The 26,966-nt window shown below is 47.4% G+C and overlaps 1 protein-coding gene across 1 annotated transcript; it reads left to right on the forward strand.

Annotated features, from left to right (window-relative positions):
- The first annotated feature begins 17,624 nt into the window (after positions 1-17,624).
- Positions 17,625-19,721, forward strand: LOC136514202 (putative pentatricopeptide repeat-containing protein At1g53330). The gene has a single exon (XM_066508185.1). The coding sequence runs from the start codon at positions 18,177-18,179 to the stop codon at positions 19,560-19,562; it is 1,386 nt and encodes a 461-aa protein (XP_066364282.1). The 5' UTR covers positions 17,625-18,176; the 3' UTR covers positions 19,563-19,721.
- Positions 19,722-26,966: the final 7,245 nt, after the last annotated feature.

A 26,966-nucleotide genomic window follows, 5' to 3' on the forward strand; every position in this document is an offset into this window, starting at 1 on the left:
CCAAGTGAACCTCAGGATAAAAATCACCGTGTCAACCTTGTTCATCCCGTTGGTTTGGAATCCCCCAATATAAGCTTGCATTTATTCATTCATATAGTGTGCTTGTATTATTGTAGTTGCTCTTTGTAACTAGTTGTGCTTGTGTAGTTTGCTAGTTACCTTTTTGCTTGTGTAGCATAGAAGTAGCCCCTTGTGTAACTAGTTTACTTTTGTAGTAAATTAGTTGCCTTATTTAGTTTGTGTAGCTAAGTAAATTGAGCTCTCTAATTTGTCTTGTGTAGCCTTGTTATTGAGCATTGCTAGTGAGATTAGGAGCTATGTGCTTTTACTTACTAGTTTGTGTATGAGCTCCCCCGGTGCTTATAGTACTAGTTGCATAAGTTTGTGTGACCTTACTTCTAGAATTGGTTAGGTGAGCTCTAGCTAGCCCAACATCTTTGTTGTCTAATTAGGATCTTTTTAAGGTGCTTGTGAATTTAGATAGAGGGGTATAGTCTTGGCTAGACCAATAGTTCTAATTTCATATTTATTTTGATTAGCCAACACGTTTATTTTTAGAAAGGACTATTCACCCCCTCTAATCTGCCATCTCGACCCTACAACGGGTTCTAGGTTTCTTAGAGTCGATTGGCTAGGCCATCAATCATTATGACCCACCATTTGCATATTATATGTCTGAGATATCCCCCCTGGTATGATCTTGTTTAGAACCACTTGGATATGTCTCTCATGTACTACTTTGTCTAGAACAACGCTTATTAGAGCATCTGCCATTGGATTGAATAGTAGAGGAGATAGGGGTCTCCTTGTCTAAGTCCTCTGTGAGTGATAAAGTGCAGACCCATTTTCCTGTTAACACTGATACACACCATTTCACTATGATTTTTTTTTGCATCAAGCAGTGAATCCTGAAAAGATCAAGATGCCCAAGAGGAGGGTGAATTGGGCTAATTCTAAATTTCTTTGCAATAAATAAGTCCTACGGTTAGCCAATTAACCCCTTGTGCCTAGAAAGTGTTTCTATTGAACTAACGCACAAAAGACTTGTAACCTAAGTTCCAATCCTACTCTAGCATGGCAATTCTATGAATATAAGAACAAGAATTGAATTGCTCAAAGTAAATGCTCAAAGTAAATAGAGAGGAGAGGAAACACGGCGATGTTTTGCTGAGGTATCGGAGAGTCTCCACTCTCCACTAGTCCTTGTTGGAGCACCAGCGCAAGGGTGTAGCTCCCCCTTGATCCGTGCAAGGATTAAGTGCTCTCTACAGGTTGATTTTTCGATACTCCATCGTGGTGAATCACCCACAACCGCTCACAATGTGAGTTGGGTCATCCATAAGCTCTCTAGATGATCACCAAGCTCCCAATCACCACCAAGCCGTCTAGGTTATGGCAATCACTAAGAGTAATAAGCACGAACTCTCACTTGACCACAACAAGCCTAATGAGATGGGTGGATGCACACTTTGCTACTCTTGATCTCACTAATGAGGGATCTCTTTGGGATTCTCAAATCTCAATCACCTCACTAGGACCTTGCTCTTCTTGGCACTCTCAAACGTGTTTCTCAACTGTTGGAATGAGCAAAAATACCCCCACACACGAGTGGAGGTGGTATTTATAACACCGGCTGAAAAACGAACCGTTATGTGCCTCTGCGGGGTGATCAGACGCTTCGGTCATGTTGATCGGACGCTCTGGTCAGTACACCCCGAACTCCAGTGTTTACGGTGTGACCAGACGCTGGACAGCGTCTGATCAGCACTGACCGGATGCGTCCGGTCATGATTTTCCTTCTCTAGAACCTTACTAGAGTCGACCGGACGCTGCCTCTCAGCGTCCGATCAAACCAGACGCAATCACCTTGGTCAAATGAACTGATCAGACTCTACGCCAGCGTCCGGTCAACCCAGAACCAGCGTCCGGTTAGTATTTGATCCTCCATTCACTTCCAACTCTCGATCATATGTGAATGAAGTTTGCTCCATTGGATCTAAGGGCTATTTTGGAGCTACCTAGTGCTAGTTTTAACAAGTGTGCACCACACCTAACTCACTAGACACACCTAGGTCAAGCTACCCATCCATACCCCCCTTAATAGTATGGCCAAAGGAAAAACAAAGTCCTAAACTATTCTAAGTGTCTCTTCAACTCCAATCGACACTTAGAACTAGTCCATCCTTAACCTTATCGTCCATCCTTTGAAAACCGAAACAATTTCCATCGTAGGGGCATGACCACCTTGATTGCCCAATTGATCTCCATTACCATGACCTAACTTAATTGCCTCTACAAAACACACATTAGTCATAGTAATCTTGTATTGTCATTAATCACCGAAACCCAACTAGGGGCCTAGATGCTTTCAATCTCCCTCTTTTTGGTGATTGATGACAATACCACCTCGAGTATGTAAAAGAGTTCAGGTTTTTAACATGCTTGAATCATATAAGCTTTTGCCAATAAGAATAAAAGTGTTAGGCAAGCTTATATGACCCAAGCCAACATGATGTACTCAAAAGATATGAAGTAAACATGACTACAAGTAATAAAGCTCATTTGCATCAGAGTAAAACATGGAAGCAAAGGCAAATGAGCATAACACAAGTGATATGACATATGACATATAAATAATTCAAAGTAGAGAGCACACATGTCATATATCACGGTCACGTAGATAACACTATCACATATATAGTTCAATGCATAAAGGTAAACACACGATGAATGCATAATAGTGTATCACACAATAAAAACTCCAAATGTAATATATAAGCTAATATAATAACTAAGCTCCCCCTAAATATGTCACTCCCCCAAAGGCTAACATACTCGATCCCTCTCCCTCTTTGGCGTCAAACACCAAAACCTAAGGGTTGGTCGGCGGGGCTGCAGCAGACAAGCCGAGCGCTGAGGTACGAGGAGCGAGCTGGAACTGGGTGCCATCATCATCTGACCTTGAGCTCTGAGCTATCTGACCCTCTGAGGCTAGAAGTGATGCTGAAGCAATTTGGGTTGGATCAGGGACTAGAGCTGCCTGTGACTCTAAAGGTATGACTATAGTAGGCTCTGATGATGCCACTGAGGAAGGGAGCGTCTCTGTCGTGTCTGTCATTGGAGCAATGGTGGTAGGTACAGGGACATGTAGGTCTGGTGGTGTAGGGTGCCCTGTCAACTCACTGAAGGATGCACCAAGGCTCCTGGACTCTGAGGTCTCTGGCACTAGCAGCGAGGATGTCTCAGCCGGTGTGAAGCCCGTACGAAACGGTGTGAACTGTGGGGCTGGTAGTGACATAGCAAACCACAAGGACACTTGCTCTATAGGAGAAGCAAACTATGCTGGTGGCTATCCCTAACTCTAAAGCCCACTAGGCTATAACGCTAGAGTCATAGAAGTGGTGGTAGGCTAACCAAGCTAGGGCGAAGGCTGTGATAGTGGAGCCCCAATAGCTATCACTACATGCTGCATAAATCCAAGAAGTTGTTGCTACATAAGGATCTGCTGCTGATGCATGGCCTGTTGCTACTGCTGCTGTAGAGCCTGTGTCTGCTGCTGAATACCCAACTATTGTTGCTGGATCGCCTGTTGCTGCTGCTGGAACTCATCCTGCCGAGTCTAGAACTAAGCAAATGTAGCTATTGTCTCCTATGACTGGCGAGCCTGATCCTACCTCATTCGCTCAAGTATCGCAAGGAGAGCAGGGTCTGTCTGTGGGGCAGGTGGCGCTAAACTGGAGCTACCAGCCTCATGGTCATGTCGCTGAGGAGGCATCCGAGGGATAGGCTAGTAGTCATCATCGAAACTATCACTAGGGTCGCTCACGACCATCCCTTCCTACTGAGCAAGCTGCTCCTCCTCGGTAGCTGCAATACCCCTGATGATCTCATCCTGCTGGGCTACAGACTCTGGCACATTAGGATGATGGCATGGCTGACTAGGTGTTGTAGGTGTACTATGCCGAATCATCTATGTCATGTTATAGGCAGGGAACTCTATGGTGGCACCACTGTACTCAGCAAGCATTTCCGGCGGCCTCACTATGACTGCTTTGTGGATAAGGAATGTGATCCAGTGAGCATAGGGCAGCTGCCTACGACCTCTGAAGCCCTCAGCTATAGTGTCCTCCATCTCTGATAGAAGAAGATCCCAAATATCAAAAATTGTCTGCTGCATCAGAGAGTTGATCAGCCACAACTGTATGCGAGTCAAGCCCTCGCGATACCCCATCCTCGGTAGCAGCGTCCTCCTCATGATAGCCTCTAGCACTCTGGCAGTAGGAGTAAGGTCACTGGGGTTCCTGCGTGACCCTTTGCCAAAGGGCTCGATGAAGCAGTGGCGAACTAAGTCAGTAGGGGGCACCATACCACCATGTGGGCATCTAGGAGGTGCAGTCTATCCATAGCAAACCTCATGAAGTCTGACTGGCTACTCCTAAAGTCTAAGTATCTCCCTAACCCTAGTACTCATCAGTCGGTAGTCTCTGCCTCTGAATGCAAAGTATATGAAGTTATGATGCGGGTCAATAAAGAGAGAAGCATAGAACTGATGAACCCAAGATGGAACATATAATCTAGTCCGTCCAATCAAATCTGTCAGCCTCGATAGATATGCAAGGTAGGGGCGAATGTGCTCTCTAGCTGTTGCAACTATAGAATCAATGTGGCAGACTCTCTGAGATATGAAAACTACCCCACTATTGAGATAGGCATTGTAGAAATCTTCCTGCAGAGGCGTGTAGAAACCCTCAAATGCTCTGTCATCTCTCCTCGGTGGGAACCACACCTCAAAGTCCATGAACCTCAGCTGTTGTACCTAATTGGTCGTGACGGCCCTCAAGTCTAGATGTGTCACTAGAGGCGGACCCTATGGTCTGGGCAGTGGACGAGAACCCCTCCATTGTGTATCTACCCTCGACGTGACTGGAGCACGGGTACGACCGAAGCGGTGAAGCTGTGGCTAGGGTGCCTGCTCTATCTCCTCAGCCTGTTGTACCTCCTGACCCTCCTAAGCCTGCTCTACTAGCGGTGCCTACTGCTGTGACTCCCCCTGAGGCTGAACCTCATCAATAGTATGATGTCGTCCTACAACCATGATGGTCCTAGGTGGACCACCATGAAGGCACTCAACACGCTCAATTCCCTCCATCACTCATGGTGGAAGCAGATCTGCAATAACAACTCCACTACAAGCACCTCCTCTCTCGGCATGGTCTGCAGCCTCAGCAACTACAGCTACTCTCGCTGTCTCTGCATCTGGATATTTGCGCTTCCAGGTTGCTAGCTTCTTTGTTGCCTTGCCTTTAGGATCTATAGGCTAGCGAGGTGGGGGCCTCTGATCCTCATCATCAGGACCACCTCTGACATTCTTCACTCAAGCCATCTGATAATCTAAAGAAAAACTACCGCTGACAAAGATCAACTGTCAATCTATCGCTTCCGAGGCGTGGCCTCGACCCGTACTCGTGAGCTTGGCTCCAAGTTAACTAACAACTGCCACTGACACCTCAACGGCACCGACTCGCTGCACAATGGAATAGATAGGATATACAAATAAATACAATATATCTAATAGATGCGAAACCCTAGGAAGCAAGCAATTTAGATAAGAAATTGAAATGACTGGCTTGCTACCTGACGAACTAGCGATCCGAGGAAAAGAGAAGCGACACGCGAAGAACCATCGAATCAGCAACAAAGCTAGGGTTTGCTGATCGGTGAGGATCGGTGACACTAGATTGCGATTGAAATCATTGGTAAGGATGCAATGATGAATCGATGACTAGGGTTGGCAGTGGAGGCACTGGCGTAGAGTAATGGCGAGGCAATGGCAGCACTAGAACTTGGTGGAGTAGGAGTGCGGTGGCTTAGCTTGGGTGGCGCAGGCGTGGGGCTTGTGGTGGCGCTAGGGCACGAGACCATGTGGTGGCGCGTGAGGCTGGCACGAGAAGAGAGGCATGGAGTGGAGTAGGGCATGGCGGCTGCTGTGGCGTGCGGTTGCTGCTGTGGTGGCTCCAGTGGCAGGTGCAGGCAGGGCATGGCGGTGGCATTGGAGTGGGTCACAGCGGTGCAGGGGCATGTCATGAGCGGCTGGAGCATATGGCGCGGGCGCGGGGCTTGCGGTAGTGTTGGCGCGATAATGGAGGTGGGATAGGGTTAGGTCAATGGTGCGCAGCTGATATATGGTGGCCCCTGGCATGATAGAAAAGGAAACGGGAAAAGAAACTGAGTCACGCACGTTTCCTATTGACCGAATGCTCTGGTGGTAGCGACCGGACGCTACCACCCAGCGTCCGATCGATTCCAGACAAGTCCAATTCCTCTGGAATCATGACCGGACGTGTCCGGTGGACACCGATCGGACGTAGCCAGAGTTCTGTCACCTAGCCTTAACGTCTTCATGATCGATCGGACGCTGAACCTCCTTCTGACCAGACACTGGGAAAACACTGTTTCAGCGTTCGGTCACTCCTTCGGCAGCAGGTTCACCTCCTGTGAACTGACCGGACGCTGGACATCAGAGTCCGGTGTAGCATCCGGTCACTCCTTTTCCAGCAAATCTTCAAACATGTTCGTGCTGCCTATTCCCAATCAAGTCCCAACTCAAATAAGATCCAAATAAACACCAATTGGGACTGATGTGAGTGACCTCTCTCAAACCCTCATGTTTTTCAAAATATTTTGCCTTAGGCTATAAGTCTTTTTAATAAAATAGGCAATAATAAGGCAATTTAAGATAAACGACAAAACAACATACATGCATATGCAATACTTGAAAGTAAATCTAGTTGGTTGTCAAGTTTGATCCAAGGTTAAGCTTCTTCACACGCTTTACGGCGGTTATCTTAACCATGTTAGACAAGCCCTATATGCATTACCAAACATTAAACATGTTGTATGTTACAATGCAATGCAAGAGACAACATAAGCTCATCTTTTAGTGAAGTTACTAAAATCAAGCACATTGAGCTCATTCCGCAATCTATAAAATGTTGCCTCATCTAGCGGTTTAGTGAAGATATCCGCCAATTGATCCTCGGTCCTTACACCTTCTAATGATATATCATTCTTAGTATCATGATCTCTAAGAAAGTGATGGCAGATATCTATGTGCTTGGTGCAAGAGTGTTGAACCGGATTATTTGCAAGTTTTACCGCACTTTCATTGTCGCACAAAAGAGGTACTTTCTCTAGAACTACACCATAGTCTAGCAAAGTTTGTTTCATGTAAAGTATTTGTGCACAACAAGCACCCACGGCAATGTATTCCGCTTCGGCGGTCGACAAAGCCACACTATTTTGTTTCTTGGAGGACCAAGACACAAGTGATCTACCAAGCAAATGGCACCCTCTGGATGTGCTTTTTCTATCAACTTTGCAACCGGCATAATCCGAATCGGAATAGCCAACTAATTCAAATATAGCTCCTTTGGGATACCAAAGGCCAATGCTTGGTGTATGCTTAAGATACCTAAGGATTCTTTTTACGGCAATTAAATGTGTTTCCTTAGGATTAGCTTGAAATCTAGCACACATACACACACTAAACATGATGTCGGGCCTAGATGTGGTTAAATATAACAAGCTACCAATCATAGAACGGTGGAGAGTTTGATCAACCTTGTTACCTCCCTCATCTAGGTTGAGATGTCTATTAGTTGGCATTGGTGTCTTGATTGGCTTACATTCATCCATCTTGAATCTCTTAAGAAGATCTTTTGTATATTTCTCTTGGGAGATGAAGATCCCTTCTCTCATTTGCTTTACTTGAAAATCAAGAAAGAATGTAAGCTCACCAATCATGGACATCTCAAACTCCTTCGATATCAATTCACCAAATTCTTTGCAAGAATCTTCATTTGATGATCCAAAGATGATATCATCAACATATACTTGACAAATGAAGATATGCCCATCAAGCTTCTTGGTGAATAGTGTGGTGTTGACCTTCCCAATGGTGAAGCCCTTCTCAATGAGGAAATCCCAAAGGCGCTCATACCAAGCTCTTGGGGCTTGCTTAAGCCCATATAATGCCTTGGACAACCTATAAACATGATTAAGATATCTAGGGTCTTCAAACCCAGAAGGTTGATCAACATAGACTCACTGTTCGCCTAAACGGTCGTTTAGCCCATTTACACACCGTGTAAATGCTACACAGTGGTGCGTCGTTTCCGTTTAATCACCCGTTTACCCCATTTAATTGGCCGTTTAGCCCGTTTAATGGGATGTTTTGCCCGAATAATGGCTAAACGGTAGGTGACCGACTGTTTACAATTTAGCATTTAGGAAAACATTGCATAGACTAGTTCATTAATAAAGCCATTTAAAATGCACTTTTCACATCCATTTGATATAATTTCATTTCATGATGTGATGCATATGCAAGAAGGATACGGATGGCTTCTAATCTTGCAACCGGTGCAAAGGTCTCTCCAAAATCCAAACCTTCAACTTGAGAGAACCCCTTTGCAACTAGTCTTGCCTTGTTCCTCACAACAACACCTTGATCATCTTGCTTGTTGCGGAACACCCACTTTGTTTCAATGACTCTTGCACCTTTAGGTCGCTCTTCAAGAGTCCACACTTTATTGTGGGTGAAGTTGTTCAACTCTTCATGCATGGCATTTATCCAATCCGGATCTTGAAGAGCTTCTTCTACCTTAGTAGGCTCAAAACAAGAGACAAAAGAGTGATGAGCAATAAATGAAGCAAGTTTTTGTGAGCGAGTCATTACACCCTTTGATGGACTCCCTATGATGAGATCTTGTGGATGATCTTGTAGTAGAGGTGTATTTCTTCTATTGACCACTTGAGGAGGAGGTTGTGGAGCATCAACATCTTGTGCTTGTACCACCATTTGCTCATGGGAGACATGAGTGTCTTCATTTTCTACTTTCCCATCTTTTTCACCATCTTGTGGCACATTTGATGAAGAGGGTGGATCAATCACTTGTACATCATCTTCGTCATCTTTAGGCTTGATGTCTCCAACCAGAATGTTCTTCATAGCCTCCCTGAATGGTTCATCACCTACATCATCAAGATTCTCATGTGCTCCTTGGAAGCCATTAGATTCATCAAATTCCACATCATATGTTTCTTCAACCAAGCCCATGGCATGATTAAATACTCTATATGCTTTGGACTTTGATGAGTAACCAACAAGAAAACCAATATCACAACGTCTTTGGAACTTCCCTAGGTGTTGCCGCTTCTTATAGATGTAGCATTTGCAACCAAACACCCTAAAGAAGGAGACGTCCGACTTCTTTCCATTTAGCAACTCATAAGGTGTCTTGCTAAGGAACTTTTGAAGGAATAGGCGGTTGGATGCATAGCATACGGTGTTGATTGCTTCCGCCCATAGAGCTTCGGGGGTGTTGTACTCATCAAGCATTGTTCTTGCAAGAGTGATCAATGTCTGGTTCTTCCTCTCAACTACACCATTTTGTTGAGGAGTATATGTTGCGAAGACTTCATGTTTGATTCCAACTTTATCACAATAGGCTTCTATGTTTGTGTTGTCAAATTCTTTGCTGTTGTCACTTCTAATCTTCTTGAGCTTCACTTCAAATTCATTTTGGGCTCTCTTGGCAAACTTCTTGAAGCAAGATGCAACTTTGGATTTGTCATGAAGAAAGAATACCCATGTATACCTTGAATAGTCATCAACAATCACAAGACAATAAAGATTTCCTCCCAAACTCTTGTATGTTGTTGGTCCAAATAAATCCATGTGAAGGAGCTCTAGCACTCTTGTGGTTAACATGAAAGCTTTGGTTGGATGAGTATTTGCAACTTGTTTGCCGGCTTGACATGCACTACAAAGCTTGTCCTTCTCAAACTTCACATCCTTCAACCCTCTCACCAAATCATTCTTCATTAGCTTCTTGAGTGAGCTCATCCCAACATGAGCAAGTCTTCTATGCCATAACCACCCAAGTGTTGTTTTAGTGAATAGGCAAGTCTTCAAATTTGCATCTTTAGAGGTGAAGTTCACTAGATATAGGTTGTTATATCTAAATCCTTTGAATATCACTTGTTCATCATCCTTCTTAGATACAACAACTTCCTTCTCAGTAAACAAACATTAGAAGCCAAGATCACACAATTGTCCAACGGATAGCAAGTTGAAGCTCAATGAAGCAACATATAGCACGTTTGAGATAGAATGATCATTTGATATTGCCACTTTGCCCAATCCTTTAACCTTGCCCTTTGAATTATCCCCAAATATGATTCTTTCTTGTCCATCTACTTCTTCATCTAGTGAGGTGAACATATGAGGATCACCGGTCATATGTTGTGTGTAACCACTATCAATAACCTAATGACTTCCACCGGTCTTATAGTTCACCTACACACAAGAGATCAAGCTTTAGAAACCCAAACTTGTTGAGGGCCCTTCACCTTCTCAACAAGTGACTTTGTAACCCAAATTTTCTTAGGCCTATTCTTGTTGGAAGGTCCTAAGAACATAACTTTCATCTTTCCACTAGAATCCTTTCTAAGCATGTAGTGAGCATTGAAGGCAAAGGGTCTAGTATGCTTAGGCAAGGGTTGTGGTGGTGGAGTTTGGCACTCATGAGCAAAGTGGCCTTCTTGTCCACACTTAAAGCATCTCTTTGGCTTTGGCTTTGATTGTTGTTGTTGAGCTTGAGCCTTCTTCTTCTCTACATTTGCCACATATCCAATGCCACTTCTATCCATCTTCATGATGGTGTTCATTAAGAGCTCACTTTGAAGGTGCTTGTCTCTTGTGAACTTGCTCAATCCAATCTTAAGATGCTCTTTTTCCAACTTGAGCTTTTTGTTCTCTTCCTTGAGTGCATCACTACTTTTATCTTCCTTGAGTGCAACCTTGTTCCTCTCTTCCTTGAGCTTCTTTCCTTGAGCTTCTTGTTTTCTTCTTTTTGCTTCTCATTCTCAAGGACCAAATCATCATCATGATCAAGGGTTTCTAGCACAATGGTGTTGTGGGTTTTGAACACTTAAAACTCTTTCTTAAGCTTTTCATTCTCTTGCTTGAGCTTGACATACTCATCATAATCATTGCACTCAACCACTTGCTTGCCTTTGCCACTAGATCCTTGCTCAATGCTCTCATCAATTAAATCATCACATGATGTAGCTATATCAATCTTAACAACATGGTTAGTAGCATCATGTGGCTCATTGGGTAAAAATTCTTGAGCAATGACAGGACTATCATGATTAATCTTAAGGGTAGTATATTCTTCTTTTAGCTTGTTGTGGCTAGTGATGAGCTCTTTGTGCACCCACTCAAGTTTATCATGTTTATCTTTAAGCTCTTTCTTAGAAGATTTGAGCTCCTTGAGTTTGGATGATATAGCTTCATTTGCTTCTCTAAGCTCAACACTAGATTTTTCGGCTATGTCACATTTAGCTAAGAGAGAATCATTCTTAATCTCAAGCTTTTCATTTTTAGCTCTAGTCTTTATAATGATCTTAGTGTATTTCTTTAGCAATTTAGCAAGATCATCATAAGTAGGTGATTCATATTCATCATCATCGCTATCACTATCACTATCATCATTATGAGCATGATCATCACCACTGCTATCATCATCATGTGATACCTTTCGTTCACCTTTGGCCATAAGGCATAGGTGTGTAGAGGATGATGGCGGTGATGGCGGTGAATATGATGAAGAATCAATAACAATAGCGGCCACCTTCTCGTCGTCACTATCATCATCGGATGATCCACTAGATGAATCAATGTCCGTGAGCCAATCACCGATGATGTAAGCCTTTCCACTCTTCTTCTTCTTGTGGAAGTCCTTCTTCTTGCTATCTCTCTTCTTATATGGCTTGTTCTTTTTCTTCTCATCTTTATCTTCATTGCTTGAGTCATCTTTCTTGCCTTGTTCTTGTTCTTGAACTTGTCTTTCTTGGGCTTTGTGCATTGGTGAGCTAGATGACCAAGTTTGCCACAATTGTAGCAATCCATCTTGGAGATTGGCTTTCTTCTTGAGCTTGTGAAGAACTTCTTCTTCTTGCCATCGAACTTGATGCCACTCTTGTTGAGCTTCTTTAGCATCTTGGCGGTTTTCTTCACCATGAGAGCAAGGCTTTCATCATCAACTTCATCATCACTTGAGCTCTCATACTCAAGCCTTGCTTTGCCCTTCTCTTGGATAGCTTTGAATGCTAAGTCTTTTTCTTTCTTCTTTATAGAGGATGAGCCATCTTGAGGTGTGATGTGCATGTACATCTCATGAGCATTGATCTTTCCCAAGATTTGTGTCGGTGTAGCGAAGGAAAGATCACCTTGATGTAGCACGGTCACAATATGCCCATATTTGTCAATGGGGAGGACACTCAAGATATTTCTTACAACATCGGATGGTTGCATTTGAGTGAGTCCAAGCCCATTAACTTCCTCTACAAGAACATTCAAACGTGAATACATCTTATTAGCATATTCTTTAGGAAGCATTTCAAAAGAGTTGAGCTTTTTCATGACAAGATGATAGCGTTCCTCACGCTCACTCTTTGTTCCCTCATGGAGCGCACAAACATCCGACCATAGTGCATGGGCGTCTTTGTGGTTCCTCACCTGATTGAACACATCTTTGCAAAGACCTCTAAAGATGGTGTTGCGAGCCTTTGCATTCCATTTTTCGTAATTCACCTCATCGCCTTGTGGGTGTGTGGGATCCTTAGGTTTTGGAAAGCCTTGCGAGGTGGCTCTAAGTATTCCAACATCTAGAGCTTCTAAGTATGCCTCCATACGAATTTTCCAATAAGGAAAATCGTCCCCCTCAAAGATAGGAGGAGGTCCATCCTCGTGAGATATCTTTCACTAGGCGGTTAAGCCTAAATATGTGAGCACGAGGCTCTGATACCAATTGAAAGGATCAAGATGCCCAAGAGGGGGGTGAATTGGGCTAATTCTAAATTTCTTTGCAATAAATAAGTCCTACAGTTAGCCCAATTAACCCCTTGTGCCTAAAAAGTGTTTCTATTGAACTAACACATAAAAGACTTGCAACCTAAGTTCCAATCCTACTCTAGCATGGCAATTCTATGAATGTAAGAACAAGAATTGAATTGCTCAAAGTAAATGCTCAAAGTAAATAGAGAGGAGAGGAAACACGGCGATGTTTTGCCGAGGTATCGGAGAGTCGCCACTCTCCACTAGTCCTCGTTGGAGCACCCGCGCAAGGGTGTAGCTCCCCCATGATCCGCGCAAGGATCAAGTGCTCTCTATGGGTTGATTCTTCGACACTCCGTCGCGGTGAATCACCCACAACCGCTCACAATGTGAGTTGGGTCATCCACAAGTTCTCCGGATGATCACTAAGCTCCCAATCACCACCAAGCCATCTAGGTGATGGCGATCACCAAGAGTAACAAGCACGAACTCTCACTTGACCACGACAAGCCTAATGAGATGGGTGGATGCACATTTTGCTACTCTTGATCTCACTAATGAGGGCTCTATTTGGGATTCTCAAATCTCAATCACCTCACTAGGACCTTGCTCTTCTTGGCACTCTCAAACATGTTTCTCAGCTGTTGGAATGAGCAAAAGTACCCCCACACACGAGTGGAGGTTGAATTTATAACACTGGCTGAAAAACAAACCATTATGTGCCTCTGCGGGGTGACCGGACGCTCCGGTCAGTACACCCTAAACTCCAGTGTTTATAGTGTGACCGGACGCTGGGCAGCATCCAATCAGCACTGATCGGACACGTCCGGTCATGATTTTCCCTCTCTGGAACCTTACTGGAGTCGACCGGACGCTGCCTCTCAGTGTTCGGTCACTTGACCTCTCAGCGTCTAGTCAAACCAGACACAATCACCTTGGTCAAATGAACTGACCGGACCCTGAGCCAGCATCCGGTCACACCGGAGCCAGCGTCCGGTCAGTATTTGACCCTCCATTCACTTCCAACTCTCGATCATATGTGAATGAAGTTTGTTCCATTGGATCTAAGGGCTATCTTGGAGCTACCTAGTGCTAGTTCTAACAAGTGTGCACCACACCTAACTCACTAGACTCACCTAGGTCAAGCTACCTGTCCATACCCCCCTTAATAGTACGGCCAAAGGAAAAACAAAGTCCTAAACTACTCTAAGTGTCTTTTCAACTCCAATCGACACTTAGAACTAGTCCATCCTTAACCTTGTCGTCCATCCTTTAAAAACCGAAACGATTTCTATCGTAGGGGCATGACCACCTTGATTGCTCAATCGATCTCCATTACCATGACCTAACTTAATTGCCTCTGCAAAACACACGTTAGTCATAGTAATCGTGTATTGTCATTAATCACCGAAACCCAACTAGGGGCCTAGATGCTTTCAAATCCAAAGATCTCAAAACCCTTTCCCTCTCATGACTTGTTCTAAGAAAGACAAGCTAACGCTATCACATGCTTTCTCGACTCAATCCAGAGAATTAAGCCTTGCTCTTTTGATTTTCTTAGTTTGTGTAGAACTTCATGTAAGGCTAGAACAACTTCAAGAATGTTTCTTCCTTCGATAAACCATGTCTAACTTCTTCCTCAGCGACAGCTGACCAGAGTCAATCTATTGGTAAGGGTTTTTATAAAACACTTGTAGTCCACATGGAGAAGGCATATCAATCTATACTGCTTAATATTATTAGCTTTATTTGTCTTAGGAACCAAAGTGTTCACCCCGAAGTTCAGGCTTTTAATATCTAACCTTCCATTTTTAAAGAAAGATGCTCCAATAATCTCTAACCCTCTTCCACTAAGGAAGGCCTTCTGATGTAAAATTTGTCTAACTTAGAGACTCGCATTCTGAAGCCAGAACAGAAGGTAATGTATTTGATAGCCTCGTCTCACAAGCCGTGTTTGGCCAAACAAATCTATATCTATATCTCTTATAAAGCAATTCTCTACTTAAGTTATATCCCAACATGCACGACATCCACATGATCTCCCACTTACTATCAACATCATCTCTCACTAATAGTCATGTCACTAACTATTCACACAATCATTCACTAATAGCCTTGTCATTCGACTAACTTCCAACATCTTAACATAAACTATCCACATCATCTTCACTAAGCACAATGACTATATATAAGAAATATAGAAGACATCCATATATTACTATTTGTTTTGTTTTGTCATCTTATAATTTGATCTAATTCTATTAGTTCTTTATTATTGAATTATTTTATTGCCTTGCCCAATTTTAATAGGAACGAATGCAAGACATCTAGGTTTAACTACATACAATGATTTTATCTCTACGAAAGTCTTGCAGAAACAAGCGAAATATCTTTCTAGTTCTTATGGAAGTCCATTACATGACTCATAGTTTCCGGTTTCCCTCTTACTTCATCTTCTGACTACGAGGACGTTATAATGCTCTTCCTTCTCCTTCCATGAGCAAAGCGGTGGAAAATTATGTATCTCATCCTGTCCAAATGCCACTTTAATTTGACCCGACCTTCTATTTCATGTAATTTTTTCCAGCTGAAAAGTAAACACAGCTCATGCTCACAGGTCACAAGTCACAACGCCTCTTGGACGCAACACCATGGTCAAGATATGGGCGCACGACACGCGCGCATACAAAAACAGTCAGTCTATTTGCTGATTGGTTTCAGTCAGAGCTTATCAGTCAGCTAATAGTATTTTTCTCTCACAATAAATCAGCACCGACCAAGCTTATTAATCCAGAAATCAACCAACAAACAGGTAAGTACGTGCAGCAGGAGGTAGAAAAAAAAATGTCTCGGACCCTCGGTTTGACGCATCTCTCTCTCCTGCTTTCGTAGTGCCTGCTGCCTTGCTGTGGCGACTGCAGAAACGCAGCCAAGAACGACAAAAGATCATGTGCAATGCCAGACCTTCCCAGAGTATCTCTCTTTTTTACCTCGTCTCACAGCCCCACCCCCAGCTCCGGTGCATGCGTGCTGCACGCCATTGCCATTCATCATCATAAAGTAAATCTAAACCAATTATCAGCATGCTGCACGTATGCCATGAGAACACAAGTACGTGCAGACATCAGAAGCAGGATCAAATGGTTCATGTTCATCGTCTCTGTTCATCTGCAGTGCGGCGTCGCTGGCCTCACTGCCCATGTTCTTGTGTTCATGCTGACAAGGGAATCACTGGCGACCTGATTTAATGCGCATATATAGTGATTATTGAGTCACATTTGTTTCGCTGAAATTTGGCTTATGTTGATGCTTATGTTAATTTGTTATGAGAGAAAAATATTATTTATTCTCTGAAAAATACTGCAAAAGTAGTGGTGAATAGGGCCAACAAGGGCTCCTTTGAATGGCGGGGTGAAAAAAACATGTGTATTTAGACCTCAAAGGAAATTGTTTTCATGCACATGCCACCCTCTCCCCGTCAGGTACCTGTAGCCCCATCGGGGAGGAATTTCTGGACACCGTTTGAATGACACAGGGATATAAATCTCGACCAACAAAAATACATTCAAACAATGATTCATTGTTAAATGTGGAATCCCATTAATCACGGATCCAACCAGCTTTTCCTCACCCTGCAACAAATCAACTAAGAAAGGCAAAATTAGTTGTTAAAACCAAAATGCAACAGAAATTCTTTTCTTAGGAAAATAGAATAATAGATATTATATAACTGTAAGGTAATAACTGTGTATATATTCCTAATGGAAGAAAATAGAAAGAATGGTAACTAAAAGGACAACATAGTATACTAAGCATGCTTCACATACATGAAGAGTGAAGTTGATCCTCGAAGAAAAATAATTTGATTTCACTGAATAAGGGTGTCCTGATAATTTGCCATCTAAAAGCACACTTCAGATACATTCCTTTGCAGTCAGTGTGGACCAATTTTTCTAGAGACAATTTTGTATCCTCCGCCTCAAAAGAAAACTATATATATTGCCTAAGGATATCTTGGGCTCTGTTCGCTTAAGCTTATAAGCCAGAATCAACCTACTTTTTCAGTCATGAAACAGTGTTTTTCTCTGCTAACAAATCAGCCCTACAAATCAGCCGCAGCAGCAATAAGTCCTGCCGAACATAGCCTTGGTTTGCAAGCAAGAAAGAGAGATAATTGGATGAATTATTTGAGAAATTTGATAAGTTAGCTGCTCCAGTCATCGAATCTTCAGGAACAAGACTGACTGGTTCTACAAAACAGGTGATTTATAGAATGACTGTCTGCTAATACATACTGGCTAGTTCTAAAAGCTAATACTGATCAGGGCAAAACAGAACAGTCTCCATTTGCGAATGCTGATACAAGACTCACAAAAAGATGGGCATATTTGGTTGTTTCTAACATTTTATTGCTGAAAAATCGAACCGTTTCCCACCGTACTGTGCTTGTCCAACTGCTTAAGCCTGAAGCCCCAAATGAAGTGCGGAAAATGTTTCATTGTTCCCGAAGAAATTGAATATCAGAATTGAGTGTTCAGCGGTTTAAAGGTCCAGCCTGACGGATTTTGATAGAACTCATTGTTCCAGTGTTGAAGCTGATATGTTCATGAGTTCATCGATCTAAATATCATGATTTCATACATAAACTGATATAAACACTTCAATCGGCCTTAAGCAAAACTGTTTTCTTTCAAGAAGACATGCACGCGCACAACTAACAACTACCGACCACCAGTGCAGGCTACAGCAAGCACCAGGGCTGCCCCAGACCGGCAGGGCAGGGCCGCCGGCCGCGCCCTGGCGGCGGGCGGATCTGCCGGCCGCCGCGCCCGCTTCCCACTTCACCGTCACGGCGTGTCTGCGTCAGTCCCTCACGGAGGAGAGGAGCTCTGGATCCCGCCGGGCGCCATGGAGATTGGAGAGGAGAAGCCGGAGGCTGGTCGCGCGGGTGCCGCTGCTTCGAGTTGGAGAAGGGTGTGCTGAAAGCCTAGCCACCATGGCAAGGCACGAGGTGGCTGGACAAGCGAGCAGACGGGGAACGGTGGCGACGACGCCTAGGCGGCGAGATCCAGCGTGCGAGCGAGCGAGAGACCGTGACCGCCGACCGGGAAAATAGATCGCGAGTCGGGAGACGATTTTTCTGTGCCCCCGGGGAACGACGAGGATGGGGTTCCAAAAGCACGCGTTTATTTGGGTCTGATCTGTATCCAAAGGAGCCCTATAAAGTACTTGTCTTTCCCGTGGTGCTGAACCGGTAGCGCCGACCGCCGCCATGGCCGGCAAGTTCCCGTCGGACCACCTCAGCGCTGCCCTCCTCCGGGAGACGGACCCGGCCGCCGCGCTCCGCCTCTTCCTTAACCCGCCGAACGCCACGCCTTCCGCCCCATTCCGCTACTCCCTCCGCTGCTACGACCGCATCATCTCCAAGCATGCCGCCGCGCGCCTCTTCCCCGCCATGGAGTCCATCCTCTCCGGCCTCCCACCCGCTGTCCCCTCCTCCTCCGGTACTGGGCCTCGAGAGCACCTCCTCTGCCAAGTCATCTCCGCCTACGGCCGCGCCCGCCTCCCTGCCGCCGCGCGCCGCACCTTCGCTCACCCGGCCTTCCCCGAGCCCCGCACCGCCCATGCCGTCAACACCCTCCTAACCGCCCTGCTCGCCTGCCGCTCCACCCTGCGCGACCTCCTTGCAGTCTGCCGCGACGCCGGTATCTCACCCAACGAGTGCACCTGTAACATCCTCATGCGAGCGGCGGCAGCGTCGGGCTCCCTCGAGCACGTACGCCACTTGTTCGACGAAATGCTGCTTCTGGGAGTCTCGCCAACTGTCGCCACGTTCGGCATCATGGTCGCTGCACTATGCGACGCTGACAAACTGGAACAAGCATTCGAGGTGAAGGAGGCCATGGTTAGGCGATACAGCGTGTCGCCAAATGCTTCTGTCTATGCCAGTCTCATCAAGGGGCTCTGCCAGAGACGGAAGGTAGATGCCGCAATGAGGCTCAAGGATGAGATGGCCAGGAACGCAGAACTTGTGCGAGGTTCAGCTGTTTATGGTACGCTTGTACGGGCATTGTTCCAGGTAGGGCGCAAAGATGAGGTAGTTGGATTGCTGAAGGAGATGAAAGAGATGGAGATCGCGCCTCATAGGGTGGTGTTCAATGCCATGATTGCCGGTTTGTGTGAGGATGAGAGAGATCCTGGTGCTGCATTGGCTGTGCTTGATGACATGCAGAAGCATGGGTGCAAGCCAGATGGGGTGAGCTATAGTACTTTGGTTGCGGGCCTGTGCAAGCTGGGGAAGTGGCGGGACGCGGCTGAATTAGTCAAGGACATGCCAAGGCAGGGCTTCCCTCCGGATGTGGTGACCTACAGAATGCTCTTCGACGGGTTGTGTGCTGCTGGTGAGTTTCATGAGGCGAACAAGGTTTTGGGTGACATGCTTGTCAAGGGTTTTGCACCAAGAATGGATGGCGCAAGGAAGTTTGTTGAGGGGGTTGAGAAGGAAGGAGACGCAGTGTTGCTGGAGTCGGTGTTGTGCGGACTGGCGAAGGTGAATGCTCTGGAGTCAGGTGGATGGGAGAAAGCTGTAAGTGGTGTGTTCAATGATCGTGCAAAGTTGAGGTTAGAGAAACAGCTAGAGTCTATAAGGTTCACTTGATTACATATCTTTGTGGATTGGGTCCATATTGATTAGTATTAGGTCCTGTTCGTTTTTCTTATAATCCGTTTTTTCATCTTGTTTTTTAGCCGGAACAGCGTTTTTTCTCTCATAACAAATCAGCCGGAACAGTGTTTCGGCTTGTTTTTTCAGCGAAGCGAACGGGGCTTTAGTGTCGGTGTTTCGAATCATCAGCTAGTAAATTTATAGTTTCGCGTCTGATCCGGATGGCTGTGCTCAGAGAACACAAGGATTTATACTGGTTCGGGCGGAACGTTCCTACGTTCAGTCTGTGCTTCTCGTGTTATCGACACTTGGTTTGTAGTAGGGGTTACAAACAGGCGAGAGAGGGAGAAGTTCCCAAGTCTCTGATGAAAAGAGTGAATCTGGTTGAGCTCTCTGTCTACTGTCGAGCGCCTAAGCCTTTAGCCGCTAAGACGTTTTAGATGCGTGGGAATATCCCTTTTTCCCCCACCGTGGGGCGCTTTGTTTCCCCTATTATAGATGAAGGGGAAAATGCAGGTTACATCGTAGAGAGAGACGAGGAGAGGAAGGCTTCTGTGATTGCAACATCTTCCATCTCCTTTACGCGGGTCCCGCCGGCCCTATAGATGACGACGGGGACGGCTCCACGTCGCGGCTCTGTTCGTCACTGGCGCCGTATACGGGTGTCGTCAGCCGGTCGTGGTGCTCCATCCTGTCCCAGCGGACGGTATGGCTCGCTGACGCTCGGTGCTGTTGGCAACGTACGGGGAGTAGGTAGCACGGCACCGGCAGGCCCCGTGCTATTGGCGACGTGCATCCTCAGACGTGGTCCATCGTGGCCGCGGGTCATGTCAAAACGCGCCTGCTCCCCTTCTGACGTCAGAAGTTTGACCCTGGACTTGTACTTTTAGACCCATAGTGGTTGGGGCAGTACAGACCTCCGTCGGCTGAGGCGGAGCCCGTGCCCTCGGCGTCAGGCGAGGTGAAGCCTGCGCCCTTGGGGTTGGACGAGGCGGAGTCCGTGCCCTTGAGGTCGGACATGACGGGGCTCTCGCCCGAGGGGTCGGGCGAGACAGAGCCCGCGCCCTTGGGGTCGGGTGACCCGAATCCCGTGTCCTTGAGGTTGGGCGAGACAGAGCCCGTGCCCTTAGGGCCGGGCGAGACCAAGATATGCTCTTGACCATCCGATGGAGTTAGCGTTCGCGGCCATTAGCTTCCTTCTTTCGGGTATCTCTGATACTGATACCCGACAGTAGCCCCCGAGCCTACGAAGGAGTAGGATACTCCTTCAAAGGCTTTTTCGGACGGAAGGATTCTGAGGATCTTGATCTCCCTTTGCGGGCCGCGGGATGTCTTGGTATGGTCGAGATTCCTTTCCGTCGTGTTCGAACTCCTCGGGAGCATGTAGATGAGCGATTCGGGGGATCAGAAAAGATCTCTCTTGATTATGATTCCTCCCTAGGTTTCGACCGATCCACCATTGTTATGCGGCCGCGTATTCGGTCTCCTTGTGAGTCCAACTCTCGAGCCCCCGCGCGCAGCAAGGGTCCGGTCGAGGGGCTAAGCCGTGCCATATTTTCCTCGATGGACGAACCATGGTGCTTGGTGAGCTGTTAACGGGCAAGTTCGAGTGGGGCCTCGGCTTCCCGTTCGCGGGGATCCAGCATGGGTCCGCTGGTGACTGACTCCAGGTTCCTGACGGCTAGTCCATATAGTTCTCGAGTCCGTTCGACCGGTCCCGAGGGCTCGTTGCCTTTCTTCAAGGAAAAACCATGGATCGTGCTTTGTCAAGACTCAAACGTGGGCTGGGAGGCTCGCGGCGCTCGTGTGCCCGGGTACTAGCCGCTAGCGGTCCCATTCTGTTCCACCCCACACTCTAAAGGTGTCCTAGAGCGGTTGTGAACTCATCGGTGGACCAAGGTTCGAACTCCGGGGCCTTAATGGGCCGTGGGAGTGTTTTTAGCTCCATATCCCTACTTACCTGTGGCGGTTTTTAGCCCATCGAGGAGGCAAACCACTGTTCGACACGCCCTTTGAGGAGCGGCTAGGGATGGCATGTGCACGATTCTTGGAGAGGCGAAGTGACGGGACATGGCGGGCATGTCGATCTAGGCAGATGGTTCGCCTCTTGTCTCACCCCGCCTTATAAATAGCGGGCTCCCTCTTCATGTTTTGGTGCGCCAAACTGCAATCTTGCCTTCTCCGCCTCTCTGTCGCCGGCGTTCGGATCTGCTACCTCTGCTAGTCCACCTCCAGCGCCCCAGATCCGTAGCTTTTGCTTCTCCGCCGTCGCTAAAAAGTCCTTGCTCCTCCGTCTTCGTTTTCCATAGAGTCGTGGTACCGCTTCGACGTCACCCAGGCACGTATGGAGGGTCTCGTCAAGTGCGGTCTTCTTTGCGGGAGGACTGACTCGATGGTGTGGCTAGTTCTTGGCCACGAGGAGGTGCTGATGCCGCCCGATGGTTACATCGTCTCCTTCACGCCCTTCCACGAGCGTGGGTTCATTATCCCCCTCATCCGTTCTTCCGAGGGCTGCTACACCACTACCAGGTCGAGCTGCAGCACCTCAATCCCAACAGGATCCAGCACATCGCGGTCTTCATCACGATGTGCGAGGGGTACCTAGGGATCGAGCCACACTTCGAGTTGTGGAGGTACTTCTTAGCCATCTCCCTAAATAGGAAGAAGGACAGAGGCGGGGAGATCCTAGTGCCAATGGGATGCGTGGGCATCCACCTCCGGGGACAGCGGACGGCCGAGTACATGCCCTGCCAATTGTCTAGATCTAATAAGGGGTGGCACATGTAGTGGTTCTACTTGAAGAATGACCCCGCCGCCCCTTGCTAGACTTCACTGGGCGTTTGATCGAAGAGGCGCCATCGACATGCCATGGGAGCCACCTGACAAGGAGAAGAAAAGGATGTGCGACATCCTCGAGGCCGTCGTGTCACCGAGGAGCCATGGCCTTCACTGGGCTAGCGTCATTGGAGCAAATCACGTGAGGAGGGTGGCGTCGCTGATGGCGCGCACCCTCCCGTTGTTCGGGATGTTGCCCATCGTGGAACTCGACGGGATTGTGCTCGCTTAGGGGCCGCTTCGCAACAGCGAGATTGTGCAGCGCGTCAAGGAGGCAATGGACGAGTCTGATGCTGTGTTCCTGATCCTGGGACATCCTGTGATGTAGCCGGAGCCAACTTCAATGAGCTGTCGGTGGATTTGGGCTTTCAGGCCTCTATCGTGTCACTGTCGAAGCATGCGGCCATGAGGGCGGTGAACCGTGCCATAGATGAGTGGAGGAAGAAGGACAAGGACGACAAGGAAGAAGAAACAGTGGGCGAAGGAGTGGGCGAAGCTACAGCGAAGGAAGTGGCGCCAAGGCTCATCGGAGGAGGAAGATGAGGAGGAGGGAGAAGAGGAGGGGGCGATGGCTCTGGGTCGCCCATCCCGTGGGACAATCTTGCCAGCAGGTACGAGGACCCACCTTCGCTATAGGTGGGGCCCTTCCCGTGGCATCTCTTGGAGCAAGAGGGGGAGGACTCACCCCAAGAGACGGCGGGAACGAGTTGCCCTGCTCCACCCAGGCCTTCTACAATGGCCCCGGAGCCAAGGGGAGACGGTGGCTCTGCCTCGTCTGAGCCTCCCGAGCAAAGGGAGGGCTCCAAATGGTAGTGCGATGAGGAGTCACAGCCGGGGTCAGGCGGGTTGGCCCCGAAACATCAATGCCCGATGGCATCAAGGTAAGCTGAGAGTTTTTTCGTTCTTTTGTTTTTTGAAGAATTTTTTGCCATGAACTAACTGCCGTGCCTCCCAGGACCCATCTGGCGCCGTGCTGGAGGCTGGCGGGAGCATGGCTGGGGAGACCACGGGGTCAACCTAGGAGGCGCAGTCATCGATCGCTTCTACAGGAGGGCAGGCAGTGAAAAGCGCGTCCGGGCGCCCATGGCAAGCACGACATGGCCAGGCATGGCTGCAACGCCATAGGTGGAGACAGCACGGCCGAACCATCGTCCGTGTTGGCAGGCACGTCGGTGATGGGGCAATTAGGGCTGTCATCCATGTAGACGACGACACCTGTGGCGAGACAGATGGAGGAGGTCGTGCCTGGTGCACCCTCGGTAGGCGCGACAGCGATGCAGGCTTCCTCGTCCACGTCGCTCGCCCCCTCTACTGCTGAGGGGCCCGCTCTAGAGGAGTTGCGGCCGCGAGAGGGGTCGGCACTGCCTGGGGTCGGCGTGGAGGCATCTTGGCCTCTAGTCCGGGTCGACGGCAACCCTCACACCTGGGGAGGACCCTAGATCAGGGGGCTGACCGTTAGGACCTAGGGGTGACGCTATTCACCCTCGACGACATCGTAGAGAAGAGGGAGTGGGGAAGTGTGGGGATCATGGTCTGCGCCCTGACCACCGCGCTGAGTTCGCTGCAAGATGTCATCGCTCCGGTTGGCCAGGTATAGTGTATCCGCATTTCCGACCTTCGTCTTCCCTTTTCTTGCCTTTTAACTCATACCCTTTTCGCAAGTTCTCATGGACTGTAGCCAGGAGAAGTTTGCGCTCCTTCATCATGAGAAGGGCATTTGGGATCGCCTCGCAGCGGAGGAGTAGCTGCAAACCGCGAGCGAGCGGCTACGTGAGGAACTGGCCACCCAGCTCGCTGTCGCTCATCAAGAAGTGGCTGAACTTGCCCTCGTTCGCCAGGAGTTGGCTAACCTTCGGATTAAGTATGCGGAGGCTCGTGATGATGCCCGCGATGCTAGGGAGAAGCTCCTGGACCTGGTCGAGAGTATGCACACGGATGTCACGGAGATCGAGCGCCTATGGATGGAACGTGATGACGCCCAATGGTGGATCAACCTCCTAGAGGTCATGCTACGGGGGGAGAAGGATCTGAAGGCCATGGTAGAGGCGGTGACCGCTAGACTCATCGTGGAGGCCAGCCAGCGCCAGGAGTAGGCTCATAACTTGGAGGCTGAGGTGGCCCGGCGGCGTGACGAGGCGCGTAAGCTCTAGGCAGACATGGACGGTAAGCCCCTAGTCTTCCTTTGTTGTGCTTCTCTCTAGGATCCATGGCAGGCTTTTCGACATGGCTAGTGCATGTTTTGGGCAGGTCTTGATCATAGGCTCGGGGCGGAGGTGACAAAGAGCCACAGTCTAGAGAAGGAGCTCAGTGAGGTGAAGGCCACCCTCCTAAAGGAGAGCGATGAGCATGAGGCCCTACGCATCACCATCTAGCTGGTCTACGACGACCTTGAGCTAGCCCCAGCATAGGAGACAAGCTTGCGAGATGGCGAGGGATGCACTCTACTTCAGCGTTCATCGATCGTTCGCGATCACTTGTTCTCACTATGAGAACATCGATCTAGAGACGATGAGTTAGGGCTTCGCGCCCGGTTACTCCAACGCCAAGCTAGAGGCATCGAGAAGGAGATGGCCCCTCTGGCGCAGGACTTATCTGCCAAGATAGAGGATGAGATCATCCTCTTGAAAAAAAATATTTAGTTAGGCCAAATAGTGACCTTGTAATAAATGGACAGATTTTAATTTCTACTATGGTTGAACAATCTTTTGGTTCTTCATCCTTTTTATAAAAAGGTTAATGTGTTCCAACCCTTTCTGTGGTTAAGGCTGTAAAGCTTGGGATGCGGACGAAACAACTCTGATCACGCTGGTGAGCAAAAATGTCGTAGCCACTGGGACGTAGGTTTCTTGCAGTTCGACCAGTTTTACTCAGGGTTTGTTTTCGCAACCCTTACTTTGAGATCTTAACATAAGGGAGGGTCAGGCACAGAGAATGTCTTTGAGTAGATATACTCTTATTAGCCCCTGAGTGATGCTCGACCCCTTGTCGTTGCCGGGGTCGGGTGTCACTAAAGATATAGGGAACGATAGCAAAACTGATAAGAGAAAATGTTTTTGTATTTCTGAAATATCATTCTTAAGTATATGCATAGGCTAGGGGTAAAAACGACGTAGCTGCTCGATGTTCCATGCATTGGCGAAGACATTGCCATCGATGGTCTTGAGCTTGTAGGTGCCTGGTCAGAGCACCTCCGTGATGGCATACGGTCCCTCCCACGATGGAGAGAGCTTGTGATGGTTTTTGTTGCTCTAGGCGAGGTGAAGTACCAGGTTCCCAAAGTTGAAGGCCCAACCCTGCACTCGACGGCTGTGGTACCGGCACAGTGCCTATTGGTACTTGGTCGAGCGGAGGAGGGCAACGTCGTGTGCCTCAACGAGCTAATCCATGGTGTCCTCGAGGGACACCTCAACTCCCTGCTCGTTGTACGCCCTGACCCTCGGTGCCCCATAGTCGAGGTCGGTCAGGAGGATAGCCTCGGAACCATAGACTATGAAGAAGGGTGTGTAGCCGGTGGCCCGGCTGGGGGTCATCCTCAAGCTTCAGCGCACCACAGGAAGCTCCGTGACCCAATGCCCGCCAAACTTGTTCAACTAGTTGAAAATCCTAGGCTTGAGACCGTAACACCCCTAGTGTTACGAGCTCCTTTAGCACCGCGATTTAGGTCTAAGACAAATTTTTGAAACGAGTTTCTCAGAATTTTTGATTTAAAAGATACTTGATGCGAAGTGAATCCTGCGTGGCTTAGTTTGTGGGCTCAAATAAACGCCCAAGTTAAATTACTCAGTGCGTAGAAATATTTAGGAATGTCGAACGACGATGCCAGCGAACGGTTTGTACTGTTAAATTAAGCATGAAAAGCAACTTTTATAAATAAAATAAAATCCAATAATAAATAAAATGATATATATATATACTCACGTGTTTATTTTGATAAGCATGCTCAGTGAAACGCTTTGGCCTAGTGACATGTTTATGTTTACGTATAGACTAGTTTTAGTCCCTAGATAAATTGATAATGTAACCGCGACAGCTGCCATCCTGACCGTTTGGATTCCCCAAATTATTGCGTCATTGTAACACCCTCGGTGTTATGCCTTAATCAAAACACTAAACCATATCATGAGCATCATGTTTATGTATTATTGCATGTAGTAAATGGGAAATTAAATTTTATTGCACTAATTCTCAAATTGAGCTCTAATTTACTCCTTGACCAAATACTCTCCAGCACAGCTCAATTCACTATTGTCATCCTGATGCAACTCTAGCTCTTATTATTCTTCTCCTCCTTAATTTCCCATGCACGCACTCGGCACTCGCAAGCCCATGAAGCACGCTTTAGTATATTCTTTGACGAGACACAATGCTTTTTACTTTTGTCGTGTCAAGCAAGTCAAGTTGGCAGCACATGACCGAGCGGCAGCAACATCGCACACGCTACGCATTAATCTCACGCACAAACTCGGCTCGCTGAGCACTCCATTTGCTCGCTGCTCAGTTGCTTTGCAAATGAAGGGCAGACACATTTTCCACACGTCAGCACTGTAGCAACGTAGAAAATAC

Source organism: Miscanthus floridulus, chromosome 16, assembly GCF_019320115.1.
Source record: "Miscanthus floridulus cultivar M001 chromosome 16, ASM1932011v1, whole genome shotgun sequence".
Taxonomy (NCBI): domain Eukaryota; kingdom Viridiplantae; phylum Streptophyta; class Magnoliopsida; order Poales; family Poaceae; genus Miscanthus; species Miscanthus floridulus.